At 36.1% G+C, this 16769-nt stretch overlaps 1 protein-coding gene across 8 annotated transcripts in view; it reads right to left on the reverse strand.

Annotated features, from left to right (window-relative positions):
• HIVEP1 (HIVEP zinc finger 1) overlaps positions 1-16769 on the reverse strand; it is a 131018-nt gene that overhangs the window by 13743 nt on the left and 100506 nt on the right. For all 8 annotated transcript variants that reach the window (XR_010387824.1, XR_010387823.1, XM_064507046.1 and 5 more), the window contains 3 exons: positions 12250-12383; positions 10680-10855; positions 8451-8555 (listed from right to left, as the gene is read on the reverse strand). Coding sequence is in view for 6 of the 8 variants with exons in the window: in XM_064507046.1 (XP_064363116.1) it covers positions 8451-8555; positions 10680-10855; positions 12250-12383 (415 nt within the window). In the remaining 2 variants the exon portion in view is untranslated. The remainder of the gene's footprint in view (positions 1-8450; positions 8556-10679; positions 10856-12249; positions 12384-16769) is intronic.

Genomic DNA, 16769 nt, shown 5'->3' on the forward strand with positions numbered 1-16769 from the left:
ACCAATGACGGCTGGCTGGTTAAAATCTCAGAGATCCTGTTTTAGGGAAATTTACAGAGCAACTGACCATCAAAATAAATGAGTCTGAAAAAAATCAGACCCTTACAAGTCAAAGAATATACCACAAATACTTCAGGCTGCTCGTTACCAAGAATAATATATACGTCTTAAACTCTAGATAAAATTAATGGGTTTAACAGCACTCCATCTCAGTAATTTACTCACTATCATAAGCCTTTATACTTTCAAATGAGCAGTGCAATTAGCAACAGGACTAATAGATTCTCAAACCCCCCCCCCCCAAACTCTGTAATGACTTAGTCTGTCTTTGCCTGCACAGTAATTTATACATTAACTAAATATGGGAACTATAGATTTTCTATATTTACTATAGCAGGCATGAACTGAGATGTTACTAAAAACACTCTAAGTCCTCCAGGTCATTGGAATGATGCTAACGAAAATGTGTATTTTTAATTTTGAATAGCCTTCATTTATAATTTTCACCTACAGCCAAAACTGGTCAAAGAAGAAAATACATTTTCATAGAAAAAATAATTCAGAAAAGTCCATTCCTAAAATATAGTAAGTAGAATTGTTAAACATACTATTAACACAACCACATAGAATCATTCAACTTTTTTTTCTCCGTACTGCTGTCATTTCTCTTCTTCACACAAATAACTGTTTCTTCATCGTTAATTTGTAATGCAAACAAATATAATTTTTTTTAATATTTACATATGTTTGAGTTCTAAACTGAAATAATTTCTATCAATGCTTCCACAATAGATCTCACAAACTTCTCCATGTGTTAAATCTAAAGGGTGACCTATGCCTTTTTTTTGCAATTTTTTAAAGTAATGCATGGGGCATTACAAAGTTTTGAGTCTCAGTCTTGACTCTCTCTGAATTTTGGTCTCTTTGTGGAGATACCCTTCTCTTAAATCCTACTGTTTCTTTTTTCTCTCTCTCTGCATACACAAATCACATTTGCTGTGAAAGCTGATGTCAATCATGAATGGTTGTCTCTACCGGCAAGAGAAACTACCTGACTGACTTGTCACACCTTTAAAGCAAGGAAAATAGATGATCAGACATGCCCTGATTTATAATAAGAAAGTATCTTTTCCAAATCAACATTTAAAAATACTACAGGATTTACTGAAAAATACTGTTTATGTAGGAATTTTCTGTATATATCTCAACCTTCTAGAATAAAAACATGGAAAGGAAAAGGGGAACCATGTGTGGGATACAGATTCCTTAAATGCAGGACTCTGTGGGATATCATTTCCCTGTATTGTTTCCCTGTTTACCTCCACCCTTTATGAGTTTGCCAGCTTCTATTTAAGTGTGGTTACCTGGAGCCAGAGCCTGCAATGTAGGCGAGGTGACAACAATGAATGTGGTTCCCGTACTCCCACACTGCCTTGAAACATCAGATGAAAAAATTCCCAACTTGCTTGCTCTGGCAATGCAAAAAGCAGCACTCTGTCTTTTACACCTGTGTGCATGTTTGCTGAAATGAGAGGTCCCCAAACTTTTGCAATGAGCAAGTGCTTTAAGCATTATTGTAAATTAGTGAAGTTGTGAGAGGAGCTGATCTGGGGGTTCCTGCTTTCTTTTTAAGAGGAGGAAGAGCCAGGCAGGTTACGGGCTGTCTCCTGATGGAGGTATCAAATGTGTCTGTGACCACTCCTTGCAGTGAAAGGCTATTTGGCACTCTTTTCCAAGCATGGCCTTGTTAACCAAGGAGTACTGGCCCAGTTCCACCCTAGTAACTGTACTCAGCCTACTGAAGTGCCCCGTATGTTTTAATTGGGAAAAAAAATTAATTCTTTGCTTCCTACCTTAAACTATGTACTATTATAGCCATATGCTTAGGTAGGTGATATATATAGCTGACTCAATTTCTAAAGGGAATAAAATAACTTCTGTGTCTAACTTTGTATGAGGTTATAAAGCAATATAGGATATTTTAGAATGAAAGATATAGCATAAATTTAAGGGCGACCAGCATATGAAGAAATCTTTCTGGGCATGAAAGTTCCCAGGTTGAAAAAAAAAAAAAAAAAAAAAAAAGGCATGAAAAAATTTCACACATAATAAAGAATGTGTGAAAGGCTCTTTTCCTTCAATACATGCCTGATCCAATGCCTCTGCAAGTCAGTCTGCACATACTCTACAGCATGGCAAGGCAGCTGCTATCAGTGCAAGTACCTGACAGGGTGTGCTCACGGAGCACTTCCTTAGCCACGCTAGGTGTTTCTGATTTCTAGCAAGTTTGTGAACATTACTAAAAACATGTATCCAAACTCCTGCACATACTCAGTCTATAATTCTTATGCCTGAGGAACTTTCCAAAGTTGGTCTGCTTCATGAAAGCTCCTTCTCTTTCAGATTTGTAACTCTAATCATTTTAATGCAAAGACTGTTCAAACAGCATCAATTTTTGGTAGAGTGCTTTGGAAGAACCAGGAATATCTTCCATTCTCTGTCAACTGATGTAATTTTTTCTTTTAAATCCTTAGAAAGACTATTCTTCCTGGACCTCACAGTAAAACTTGGAACTTTTGGCTACACACACGAACATTTCAAAAATTAGTAACAGCTGGAAACAATGGTATAACAGAAACACTGATACAGCTTTTGATTAGGGATTTTACTAGCATTCCAGCTATAATTATATTTAATAAAATTTAGTTTTTAATCCTATGTATTAGTAAGTGCCTAAAAATCATAGGCAAGAGTCTTCTTGCTCTTTCGTTTATTTTGTCCTTTGTCCTTACTTTGTCAATCAGATTAGTATTTTGTTTGTGGTGTTGATGAGTTGGTTGGCTAAGGCTCTGCTATGCCGATGCTTTACCCCAAAGCAGGAAAGAAAAAGCTTGAAGTGTTTTAGCACATAGCATTAGCTCGAATTATCAGCATCCCAATATGTTCATCAGTAAAATGCCTAGGGCTGATGAGTCCATGCACTCTTACCAATGTGATGCTACGAATTAGACAGTTGAGATAGCTCTCTCTACATACTTTAAAGTTCTTTATTTCAAATGTTTTTCCTACAGGAATCCTGACTATACATGGCTTTAGCAATGGTTACCAATTATTATCACAATACAAAGTACTTCAAAATCTAAACTTACAGCTTTTATTTTAATTAAGGTGTTATCACCAATTAGCTCATCATATGATCAGACTTTTCAGGCTGTGATGCTACAGACTTAGCAATTTCTGCACCGAATCAAGTAACAAAGTTCAATGGCTTATAACTTGACCATATTTGGGTAGATTTTCACATGAAGAGAAAAAGGTTCATTTTCATTCATTCATTTGCAGGAAAACAGCTGAAAAATCTAAGTCCAGACTGTTGAAGCTTTGCAAGTTCATAAGCAAATGGAAACAGGGGGTTATGGAAATTGTTAAGTAGCCTAACTATAGGTATCACCATTAGCTCTGTTTATACAGATTAAAAACACATCTTATTAAGTATCTGTTTGTCTGTCCGCTGTATTTCCAGCTTTGACTCTATCTGTCCTAAATTTATTGGCTTTTAGCACCTGAGCTTTAATTCAAAGTAATGTTGATCAGCTCCAACTGTGACTGTATCTTCACTTATTGATTAATATAATATATAGAATAAAGATTTTAATAATAAAGCATTTAATCTATATGATATATGCCTAATCAAACTCAAGAATAATATAGACTATGGAACTTGAAAGTAAGGTCTGTCTATCATCACCACACTCTCTACTTTTCTAGACTCACACTGGCTTAGACTTGTTTTTTGCATATTCGGTTAGTCTTGTAATGGACAGTTTCAGGACCATTCCAAAAAGTTTTAGAAGGTAAAATAAAAGAAAGTACTGTGAAAAAAATCTAATATCTGCATGGGAACTTGCCATCTGTGTCTTCCTGTCTTTTTAAGGATATTCATACGCTTTACTTGACTAATTTCAGTCTTGCTTCAGCTACTGTCCATTGCTCCCCATCACCAAACAGGGACTCACAGTGACATCTACTGGGTTAAGTTCAGATTTGTAATACCCTGTGCTTCTCACAGATTAGGAAAAAAATGTGGGCTTTTGAATTTCATACTTAAAGTATGGAAAGTAACAGAGTAAAAGTGACAGTAAAAATAGCAGTAACCTCTGTTTCTTTCAAGAGAGTTATTCACATCTAAGCCATCTTGGGTAACCTGCATATTGTAAATCAACCCTAACATTAGCTATTCTATTCCCACACTGTAGGTGTAGGGCTCTAGCATGCTTAATGCACAACAAGTTGAAGATTAGACAGTGATATTAAAAACTATTCAAAAATATTTCCTGTAAGTTATACAGAACCAGCTTTACATTCTACTTGCAGAAGTAGGATATTATTGCAAAGATTTTCATGTATTTTCACTTCTTAAATGCAGGTGCACTGAAAACACAGACTGAAACATGATTAAGCTAATGAAGAGCCATGGAAGCTAATTTAAGACCTACTATGATAAATAACATATAGCTGATTAAGTTAGAACCATTACATCTTTAGAAAGGTTTATTTAATATTGCAGAAAATGAAAGTTATATATATAATATATATCTGAAACTTACAATTAGATCTTTTAACAGGTAAAGTCATGAATATTTTGAGATAAAATATCTCCATAGAGACCATTCAAGTAAGTTCTCCCCATCTACAAAATTCATTATTAAAAACTATCTTGTGCAAGTTTACTCAGGCATGCCATACAATTTATACATTAGCTTGCATATGGAAATATTAGAATTTTAAAGTTCATAACTGTTTTAACATGAAGACAAATTATTGTGTTATTAAAACTGCGTAGCGAAATCTTGGACCAACACGGCAATAGAGGATATCCCCAGTTGCAATCTGTCACACTAAACAGTTCACCTCATCTGACAATTTAATTCAGATATTAACATTCCTTACATTGTAACCCTGCATTTTGGTGACAAGAACATTCCACAGAGCAGAATATGAAAGATAAATGGATGAGGGAATGGTTTTGAATACAAAAACAAGGCCAGAAAGTATTTACTAATACCCAAATAATGACAAGTCCAAACACAAAGAAAGCTATGTTAAAAGCTCTGATCACATATATTCTCACACAGCTATGCAACATCTCTTTCTTTTTTCCTTAGACACTGTAGTGCAACAAAATTTTAGCCTCTCAAATTACCAAAAAACCAGGCTCTGTGTGTGCATGTGTGTGCTGTTCTGGACTGAACACGATTTTTCATTCCATATTCAATATGCATGTAGTAATCTGCACTACTACCCAGGTCAAAGATAAATTCTCAAATCAGTCTGAAAAGCTGATCTGTTCAAATCAGTATGATAGCCTATGCTTAAAAAATGCATAATAGCAGACCTAGCAAATTCCTTCGTAATTATAAGGTTGGTGGCTTTGTTAAATTTTTGGCTAATTCTCTGAAAGGAGTTCTCTACCTCAAAGTCTTACTGAAGACATACAACTTAGTTATCTTAAGCAAAGGTGCAGACATTTTTATTGTCGCAAGAATAATCGGTATTACAGAAGTTAGGGTAAGAAATTAGTTTGAGACATACAGACATTCTAAGGGTTAGGAAATAGGCCAATCTTTCATGGCCTAAGGGAAAGAAGACATTTTTTTATGAGGTCGTAATTATTTCTTATCAGATTTTCTGCACCTTCCTCTATATCATCTCATATTGGCTTCCATTTGAAGAAAGATTTTGGACTACACAGACCACTGGTTCTATGAGAGAGATCATTTTTAACAACCACTCAACTCCAGAAGTAAAAAATACTCACATTTAAAGGTGGCATTTGTTGAAGTACCAAAAGGACACGCGACACAGAACCACCACCAAAATTCATAGGAGGGAGGAGGGGTAAAAACAGCAAAGATGTAATGCTGCAAATACAGCTTGATACCCAAGGCCTGCCACATTGTCTTTTGGGGAGGCTACGAGCATGGCTGGGGATATTCCCTCAAGAGCGGACCTGGCAAGTGCTGCCCAGAAGGTGAGGTTGGCTGCACTGCCCTGGGGGACCGGAGCAAAAGAGGTGATTGAAGCCTCTTTATTAACCGAGACTGCCTAGATACCTCAGGGGAAAAAAAAAAATCAAGTTCAACCAAAGCCAAAAAATCATTAAGTGCAGGACTGCAGAGAGTGCAGCAGAACCATCTACATTTATCAAAAGTGTATATGCAAATAAGTCACACTTTTTTCCTGCTTCTTTGCCTTAAAATGGGTCAACAAGCAAGTTTCTGAATTATCATGAGACATAACTTCAAGTGTGGCTAGGTGAGTTGAGAGATAAAGTCGTATTTTCAAAGTGTACAGTTACTCATTGAATTTGCATGGACAATTGTACATGCACAGTGTCATCCAGCAACTGGAGAAGCTCGACCGGTTTGACTGCAGCAGCTGCATGTTTATCATGAGCTTAATTATCCTGCTTCTTCAATGGGATTTTTGTGCTGAGGTTTGTGCTGCCACAGCTGGTTTGCTCCGAGTACCTGAGCCAGATCATTTAGAGAAGCTAGGAATTTTATCACCGAGTTGTTTTTTTGTTTTTCCTTTGTATTTAGGTTCTTAGTAAAAAATGTGTTACTTGCTTTATTTTGAAAAAATGCACTGCTATCCTAAAATTAAATTTCTGGAAAAATGTTATGGATTTATATGGCAAATTCTACTGAATGTTTCTCATGTTTTTTTCAAAATTTTAAGACTCAATTTTATCTGCAACATCATGTAATTACTCTAGCGAAACAAAGCACATATTTCAGGCAACATATAAGGTATTTGTAGTATGGTTACATACACATGTACACACTATATGTAAAGAAAGAGAGAGTATCTGTATCTCAGTGCAGTAGTCTTGGAGCCAAAGCAAAAAAAATGTTTGAAATGGCTTACTTGTACAGGATATTACGGGTAATTATCTTAACACTGGAAACGTTACCACTGTATTATAATCACAAATACAATGTCTGAGGTATATAATTGGGAATATCAGCTTATCAATCAATAAAATGTTTTCAAGTCTTAGTAAATGGAAATATCTGGTCATCTGTAGTTCATAAAACTAAATAAAATGTGCAAAGCTATAGAGCAATGTTTAAGAAAGTTGTGGCAACTCTTCTGTCATATGAAGGCAGAAAATGTTAATGAAAACTGTTCCTAAGTGAGAAAAAGACAATCATCATTTGTATTGCTGCTTATCTTCTGTGTTGTTTGGTACATCATTTGCTAAGGGGGTTGTTTTTAGCTTTCCTAACAGGGGATAAATCTAACAATGTTACAAAAGGGGAAAGTACAGGTTCTTTGTGCCTAGAGCACTACTGAATCATACCAGCTCAGTAATATCCCCAGCATTATTTAGAATTAGATTCAGGTTGATTTGCTTATTCTGCTGGAGATTGTCATATGGGAGCAGGTGCATTCATCTTCCTTGTCCTTTACTGCTTAAATATAAAGCTCCTCACTCCTGTTATTTCTCGAAACATCAACCACAAGCTAACAAACTCAAGGAGAAAAATACAACAAGGCAAGGCAACAGGACTCACCTCCCTGCTGAGAGATGGGAGAAAGGCGGAAATTCTACCACTGCATTGAGAAATGCCGAGATCCAAAACACAGTGCTAACACACAATCCTGCCCTACGTCTCGCTGCATCTGCTGCAGCTAAACCATCTTTCTTATCACACTGAACAAAACTCACACAAACCCGATTTGTCATTTTTAGACTGTCCTCTGTCTCATCTCTTCTTCAACAGAGCACTCCTGGTATGCAAGAAATGTAAGTTTCCAATTTTTTGGAAATAAATTCATTTTGATAAAACTCTCATCATTAATGGAAAAGTAGAACAGGTCAAGATGAAAAATTTTCATACTTTCTAAATTATCTGTTGATAAATGCTCAATCATTTGTGAAGGAGGCTTGAAATCAACACAAGAAGATTAGCCTGCTTGCAAAACCTGCACAAAACACACAGCAAAATATTTGTAATTCTGGGTGCCTTGTTAGCGATACAATTTTTATGAAATGCGCATCTCAAAACTTTGACAATTTCATGCACAAATATTCTGAAAAAAATACTGTATTTTATGAAGGCAGACTTTTTTTCTAGGCAAGCAGCTGTTTTTGTGGTATTTTCAGTTTTGTCATATTTATCTGTGAAACTAGTAAAGTTAAACTGCGTAACACTCGGTGAAAAATTCAGCAGCAATGTGTCTTTAGCATCTGCCAGTCATTTGTTTTGGTTGAAGGTTTTTCCAATATTTCTTGCTGCCTTTGACTAGCTTCTAAGATTGTTTATCACTGGGTCATTTCCCTCTACCAGAATTTAAATGCTTTGGAAAAGAAAGGGTAAGAAACTGGGATGACAAAGTAAATACAAAAATACAGTAAAGAAAAGAAAATTTTAAACTCCTACCAAATTCTTCTTCTCCATCCTGGTCATCTATTAAGCCTACTGAGACTCCCAAATCCATACATTTCTTGCTGTGTGCCTTTGACTTCATGTGTTTCGTCAAATTTCCTTAAGAAAGAAACAAAAATTAACTTTCTTTTTACAAGGTACACAAATATACACACAACAATGTATATGAATATATACACAACATGTCCATAGTCTATACATTTATATATTTACGATCACCTGTATAATTTGATTATACACTTGATAGAGCCTTTCCCTCTAATTTAAATTGTCAAGGGCTGCAGCAGATTCATCATCCTGAATGTTACTAGTTCTCTGGCTACATTTTATGCAGTTCTTTACTGAGATAAAATAGAATAAAAGGGGAAACCTAGAAAATGCTGTATTTTGCATAGCTGTAAGAGATCTCTCATTTGTTTATGGTGAACTATATAGCAGACTGATTCAGTCTTCAAAATTACATCGACAGACAACTACCATGTGAAAGTAAAATTCATTTCTTGCAGCTATTTTAGTATTTGATAGATTCTATTTTTATCTTATTCATTTTCACTGCAGACCTAAGCAAACAGATTCATTCTACTCAAAATGAGAGCATGACAAGATTCAGCCTGAATCCCAAAAGTGAATGTGTAACTGCTGAGAGGTACCACAGCCTGGTTATTGTAAGTCACCTACATCATCATAATCATAATGGCTGCCCTTTTTTCTTTGAGAAGAATATACAGTAAACATCATCAAGAAAACGAGTAGATCACAGAGATCTGTAAATGATCATTGTCTGTGCAATGTATGTTATTACAGGTAAACCGCTCACTTTACACTTAAACCTAGGGTTGTCTCAGAGAAAACCTGTTACTTTGAAGTATTTCAGTTGAAAAAAGTACAGTTGGTGAAACATTGCCTCTTCTGTGATAATTTTTCACTGAGAATTTTATTCCTGCTTTGAAATGAGACTAGGGCTTTACTTTAAATTTTGAAATAATTGTTATGAAGCTATAAATTACTGCTGACTGACTCATAAATAGCAAATTTTCCAGCTTCACATTGCTATATGAAATTATTGGCTACTTTGTCCTTTCATGAAGGGCAGTTTACCAAACATAAAGCACCCATCTCTGTGACTGACTTTGCTAGCAATAATGGCATCAGCAGTGCATAGTAATTGCAGAATGGGAAGTGAATACAAATATCCTCTGCAACTGAAATGAGAAAGAATTGCAAGTGGGCAGAACTTCTTTACTTGAACTTGGCCAACATACCTATGCTGCAAAAACTATAATCAAAATTCATCATGTTCTCAATCTGGCATTTCATCGAAATGATGGCACAACAAGGCAAGACAATTACTCAGTGAGTGCATCAGAATACAGTGCTATATTTTGACACATATAAAAGTATCCATCCTGCCTCCAGCAGTACTATGTTATTTCTTGGAAGTTTTGCACCTCACTGCTAAGCAATCCTGAACCCACTAAAAGTAGAAATGTTTCTGAGGTTACTGCTCGGGGCATTATAGCTAAATGGATTTCAAAGCCAAGAAAAATTTTACTGCTTAAAATTCTTCATTCAAAGAAGTTTGGCTGTGAACTTATCCTTTGAGTCCTGGATCTTCCACTGTTTACTATGCCACCTGCTTAAATTAGGATTCATTTAAGTATCTCGCATAAACAGGTTTTAAAAAGTAGGAGTCCACCTTCGGGTCTTAGAAGGTCAAGAGGGAGAAGAACTTTGTCTTCTTATGAATTTTAAAAAATATTTTAAAATAATAATTTAATAAAGATCAAATTCTACACTGCAGCAATTAGTTGAGTGTCAGTAACAGTATAATATACGTCAATGTCATACCACCAGATGATGTAGGGACTTGCGATTTTATCTCTGTGTTCCCATTCCCACTTAGGATAAGCAGCTAGCTATCTCATTCACCTCCACCTAACTTTTACCATGCTCCCATATTATTTTCTTATTCCCACTCCAATTTCTCACTTACCATACCATGCCACACAGTTCATTCATATAAAGATGCAATTATTTGAATACAGAAAACAAAGGAAAAGATGGAAATAAGAGCCTGCAAATATCTGAAACATTAGACAATAAAATTCCACAGAGAGGCAACTTCTTTAGCTTATGGGCTGCAAAATTTGTAGAAGAAAAGTGTTATACTTTAAAGAAGTAGAACAAAAAAAGGGAAAAATGTACACTGAAAAGTTCCTCTACCTTTTGTTTTGAAGGAGAAGTTGCAGTAGTTGCAATGGTAAGGACGGACATCTGTATGTGTGCGAATATGCTTCTTCAGCATACTGGGTTTCTTACAACGTATACCACACTCTTCGCAGATATACTTCCCTCTTCCTCTCCCTCGAACATACACATAGTCTTCATTTGATTTATACCTAGTAACAGTACCATAACAGTAAGGAAGTTAGTTGTAAAGGAAAGGAAATTCTAATTAGAAAACAGTAATCTATGAGAATTTTAAAAATTACATAATACATGAAAATGAATGACTGAAAAAACATTCAAACCATGTTTGTGCTTAATGCATGCATTTATGTGTTAAACTCGTATGCAGATTTTTCACTAAGCAATCAATGATTTGCTTAGAATTAATGGTAATATCTTTATTAAAAAAGGCTACTGTGTGATACTAAACATTTCAAGATTTCAAATTTCATCTTTGAAAGACAAGAACATATTCCAAAAAGTGTCAGTTCTTGGGAGGGAGTTTGGACACCATGAAGATGTTTTAAAAGAACATCTTTGAGGCTCTATGTTTGGAATTAGAATTTGGAAATAGAACAATATTACTTATGAGCATGGGAAAGTCTTTAAAATTTGCTGTCACTGTGCTTTGGACTCAATCTGTTGGGAATGTCTCTAGAAAAAGTCATTCAGATTCAATTACCATTCTTATCTCTGCTCAAGGATGCCAAATTTTGTCCTCAGTTTTTGTGACATGGTTCCTGCAACATCTGGAACTGAGCAGAGGCAAGTAGCAATGTTTTACCTGGGTAGCTGGTCATAGCTTAACGGCTGGCCTAGACAAGATTAAACCCAGCAACCTATAAATGGAAAGCCCTAGACCCCATTACCAAATACTAGAATCATAAACTATGCTCCATTTGTGCTCAAAAGTTTTAGAAGTGTCATTGGCATTTTTCTGTTCAAACATTCTGTTTTCTGAGGTGTTGTACAAGGCACAACACTGCAGCTAAAGCAACCGTTATTCATATCAGGCATCTCATTTAAAATACTCATGTAAGATATTGTCCATGGACTACTAGTCTCAGTAAATATTTCCATGGTACATTTTAAATCAGGAATTCTCCTGCTCATGTAAACCATGGAAAACTGCTAGACAGAGACTGTACTGCAGTGTGTTGCTTAGCCCCTGCCCAGTCACCATGACTATATCCTCTCCAGCTACAATTACTTAACCTTGCTGTGGAAGAGATACTATTTATCACATAACAGAAATACAGGAAAAGAATTTACTCTGTAGCTGTATCTAGCTGCCTTTACTGTTGATTAACGTTTGTCCTTTGGGAAAAAAATCAATCACACTGCTTATTATTCTTTATTTCATTTTCCCCCCTCATATCTCTCATGGCTCTATGCTTCAGATGACTTTCCATTTTTCTTGGAAATGTACACCAGCATTCACAGATCATAGTATGGAAACTGTTGTTTAAGAGAAATCAAACAGGAAACAACATCTCTGCAAAGTCTACAATCAAGAAAAAGTTATCTTGTCAACAATATCTAGTTTACAAAGTACAATACTTGCCCTCCATCAAATATTTTAACTCTTCTTGGTTCAGTTTTGATAAAGGAATTTTCTTTATCATGCTCAGTGCTTGATTCAGAGTTCTCCTTATTGCTGAATTCACTTGCAATCATTTTTTTCCTATTTAATGCTCGCTGAAAGAAAATGAGATATTTATACATTTATCATTAAAATTAACATCTTTCATATGCCATTCAAATCTGTAAATTACTATGAATAAAAGCATAATTACTTTTACAAGCTATAATTAAAATAACTGTTTTTTTTTTTTTAAGAAATGTGAAACAAAAAATATCTTTCCTAAACTTTTTATTCTTCTTTACTATGCACTGCATATTTGAGGGCTGGCAAATCCTTATCAAGGTCATGGTACTGTAGGAAAGCAGGAATGCTTTGAATTTGCATTCAAAGTTGCCTCTTCCTTCTTCTGGTGAAGGCAAAACTATCTGGCTCACAGATAGCCTTCTATGGAGAGAAGATGTTTATAATCAAACCCACTTGCTTCCTGAATGGCTACAAATTCACTCCTCAGCCCCAGCTGCAGTAACCGGACCACACAGATGGGGCTCTGCATGAGATGCTGTCCTCCACAATTTGACAAAAAGGGAGGCATTTTTACTGCACAACTAGTTGCCAGGGCTTTTTTTGCCATTGCTGATATACCAAAACATTTCCCAGCACCTTCCAAATTCTAGCTCCCTGGTGTCTACCCCAGCAAATGGGGAGGGAGAGGGTCTTCCTTCTTTCCACAGCTCTCTTTTGATAGCTGCAGCTCTCGGATTGCACCCTCTGACACGAGTGCCCCATGGCTGTCAGAAGCAGTCTTCATGTGGCCCAACACAGAGCAAGAGGGTAGAAAGGAGTGGTATGCAAAGGGGAGGTACTTACAGGTAATATTTATTTTCTCAAATATTTTTCAAAAAAGTGTTCCTGTTTTAGTGCAGGAATTGACTGTTCCCAATTTGGCGATGTTATTAATAGAGATTGCAAAGCCCTTTCAAAGCAGTACTCCACAGTTAATTCTTACTGCCAGACAAAATTAGAAGAAAAAGTGTACCAGTTGTCTAGCAGAACAAAAATACATTTCTCAGTTTCCCCTGATCATTAATTAAAGATTTTTTTTTTAGAGGAGAATGAGTTTCCCCAACATTTACCAATTAAAATCTACTCCTTCCAAGTCTACGATATTTATAAAATGGGCAACAACGAAGGAATGATCCAATTAGCCAGCAATTATTGCTGCTGTATTTATAAACTGTTCTACCCACGTAGCTGGCATACTTACCACATTTGCTCATATTGATAAGTGAATAAAATGATGAGAGAGAAAAGACCGGCCTTATGTTTTCTATTCATTATAAAATTTAATGCTGTAAGCTTGAGAATTCTTGGCAAGAGGAATGACTTCCCTGGCTGACTTAAAATGACTGATGAATTACACTGGTCATTATATACATCGAAGGGTGACATCATTCTGGCATTGGGTGCTTGCCTATGTTCCTCCGCGAAATTTCTGCCATGGCCTTTACTTCCTGGCTGATGAGGAGTTAACTCAGATCAGAGGAAAAGCGGCTTTCTTCTAGATTCAAAGGCCCTAGGAATCCGCATAAGTGATACCACAGGCTGCAAGTACTTCTCCAATCCGTACTCTTTCATGCAGTCCTGTGATGGATTTGAGCTGGCTTTTCAAATACCTGAGCACTTCTACCGCAGCATACATGATAATTCTGCCTGTATGTAGGAAGAAAGAAATTTCACCCTGCAGGTTGTAACAGTATTCATACAAGATGAAAGGAGGTCCAACTCAGAAGTTGAGCTTACTCTAGCAACTGTAACTCAGCCATGTTGCAGATTTTATACACTATTTGGCACATGGACTGCTTTTGTTTCCACTGCAAACAGAGAATAACAAGATGACATTTATAATTTAGCAAGGAATAGGGTAGTGGAAAATACAGAATATATGTAATAAGCCCAATACCACATAAGTATTCCCAGTAGGTGGAATAACACAACCCCTAAGTGCTTGATCTTTCATTCCTAATACACTAAGCATTTTTTCCACATTTATATTTCAATAATAAAAAAAACCCAAAGGGGTGGGGAGAAGATTCCAGACATATTTGACCTGTGTTGTTATCCAAGCTATGGTGATACATATCTTTATAATTTATTGTATATTCACAAAAGTACCTAAGTGCAAAAAGTAACACAAGGCCAAATACTCCTGGATTATCTGGATTTGTTTTTCTTTCTCCTTTTTTATTTTTTAGTATCATACACACACAGTTATGTACAGAAAGAAGATAGTCTAACCTAGGTGATACAAATTAGTATCTACCTTCCACTGATGTACTTTAATTAACTAGTTATATGCTACTTTTACCAGTTGTTTCAGTGACTTAACTATGCAAAATGCTGCCAACAACAGAGATGTTCTAATAGAAATGCTATCTGAGCTTCTGCCACAGAAATCCACAAAAGTGCTCCCTGATAATGAAAAAAAATAAACCTTCTTAATGTTTATGAAAAATTCCAAATTGAGGCTGAAAAGACTTGGGTAACTTGGACTCTATTCATCATTAGGAGCAGCCAGCCTCTAAGCAATACAGGTTTCTTACATGTAAATCCTGTAATTTATCTCACCTAAAGCCTAGAAAAAACACTAGTAAGGGCAGAGAAATGACAGTGCACTCTGTTCAGAGGAACAGAAAAATGTTCCTCTCCACAATTACTTATGTCTTCCATTTCTAACAGAGTCTCCTCTTCCTCCTACCATGCAGACAAAGACCATGATTCATTTCTACTTCACTCATTTTGCTCCAGTGTACCTCCACTGTCTTCAATTACTGGTATAAAACTGGAAAGAAAGCTGTTAGGGCTGCCCAGACACCAGAGTTCAATAGATACTTCTGGTGCTTTACAACATCCCTTGGAAAAAAAACATGCTCAGAGCCTGAATCATCTAAGCTATAAATTTTAGATTATAATATTCATTAAACATTTTTCCCATTAGCACACAGTTACTTGGGGAAAATGTTTTTAATATCTTTAAAGTTTTACTATTTTACACATAAAAATCTTGTGCATTAAACTACTTTCCAGTGGTGAGCTGGACTGTTGTGGCACATAATCCAAGAAAGGAAAGCTTTCCAGTTAGTAGAAACTTTCCATTTTTCAGCCTATTCACTCCTGAAAATCTTCACACTGGAACACACTAAACATTACCAGTGCAACTCAGAGAGGGAACCAAAGATCAATGCAGAGGCTTGAGAAAGAGCTCCTGATACAGTACTGAGATTTCAGGTGAGGAAGTCTGGCAAAATAAATAAATAAATAAAATTACAGAGGAGTAGAGAGATAAAATAAGCCTTTTCTATACAAGCAAACCTCAATTACATTTTAATATGCTGTATGTATTCCAGGAGCTTCCTTCACAAAACCATTGTGTGGTGTTTTTTGAATCACTGGAATGTGGCAACTGCACCTATTTTATTGCCTCTGAGCAGTGAATTGTGAAAAGCAAACAAAGTCTGGGTTTCCTTATTGTTTGCATTTTGCTTACATGTCTTTTCATTTCCCATGACATCTATTGTTGAAAGAACTGCTTTTTCACGACAGTGTTTAGTGGTGGTTATGCAGAAACATGAGATCTCTGTAAGCATGACTTAGTTCTAGGGGTAAGACCAGGAACAGTCCAGGAAGTCACTTTATCTGTGTGAGAAGAACAGCAGTTAAAGTCTCACTAACAGAATACTCCAAATCATTCTGGAAAAGGCTATGCCTATGAGAGAAGATGTGAGGGATAAAAACACCACATTTTTATCATTAATAATAAATTGCACCATAGCAGTACTTAGAGCTCTCTGTCAGGTCAGGGTTAAAATGTGCAAACCACTTGAACAAACATCTTCTGAATGACAGTCACAACCCCCAGAGACTTACAATCTAAACTGTGGTTCTTTAAGGAATTCAGGACCCCGCCAAGCTTTTAAGCAGGAAATCAATCACATTTTTTTGGCGGTAACAGAGAATTACTTTGCTAATCTGTTTGTTTTTGTAAAAATGGAATATTAGTTTCTAAAAGGACCTCCAATATTCTGGTTCCACCCTCAATCTCAATGAGAAAAACCCAGTAGGAGAATTACTGGGCATGAGCAGAATAAGGAATTTCAGTTTTTGTTTCCATTAAACACGGCTTCTGCAATGAGACTAACTAAAAGTTTCCAAGTTGGCATCAGCTATGCCATTACCAGGTCTAGCTGGAGGCTGGTGATACAGAGGTATATTGTAACAGCATTCTCATCATCCTGGAAAGCGTCTGAAATCTTGCTGCCTGAGTCACTGAAAGAGAAACTAGACAAACTCTGGAGGTATTAGATCATAGTACCTATCAGATCTTTTCAGTTTTTAATTTCTGTCATGCTAAACTTTACTCATACAATCTGAGATACCAATTAAACTTTAAGCGGTGATTTCTTGCTGTACATTCTTCCTTCATAATGGCTCTAAGTAAAACT

Source organism: Dromaius novaehollandiae, chromosome 2 (assembly GCF_036370855.1).
Source record: "Dromaius novaehollandiae isolate bDroNov1 chromosome 2, bDroNov1.hap1, whole genome shotgun sequence".
Taxonomy (NCBI): domain Eukaryota; kingdom Metazoa; phylum Chordata; class Aves; order Casuariiformes; family Dromaiidae; genus Dromaius; species Dromaius novaehollandiae.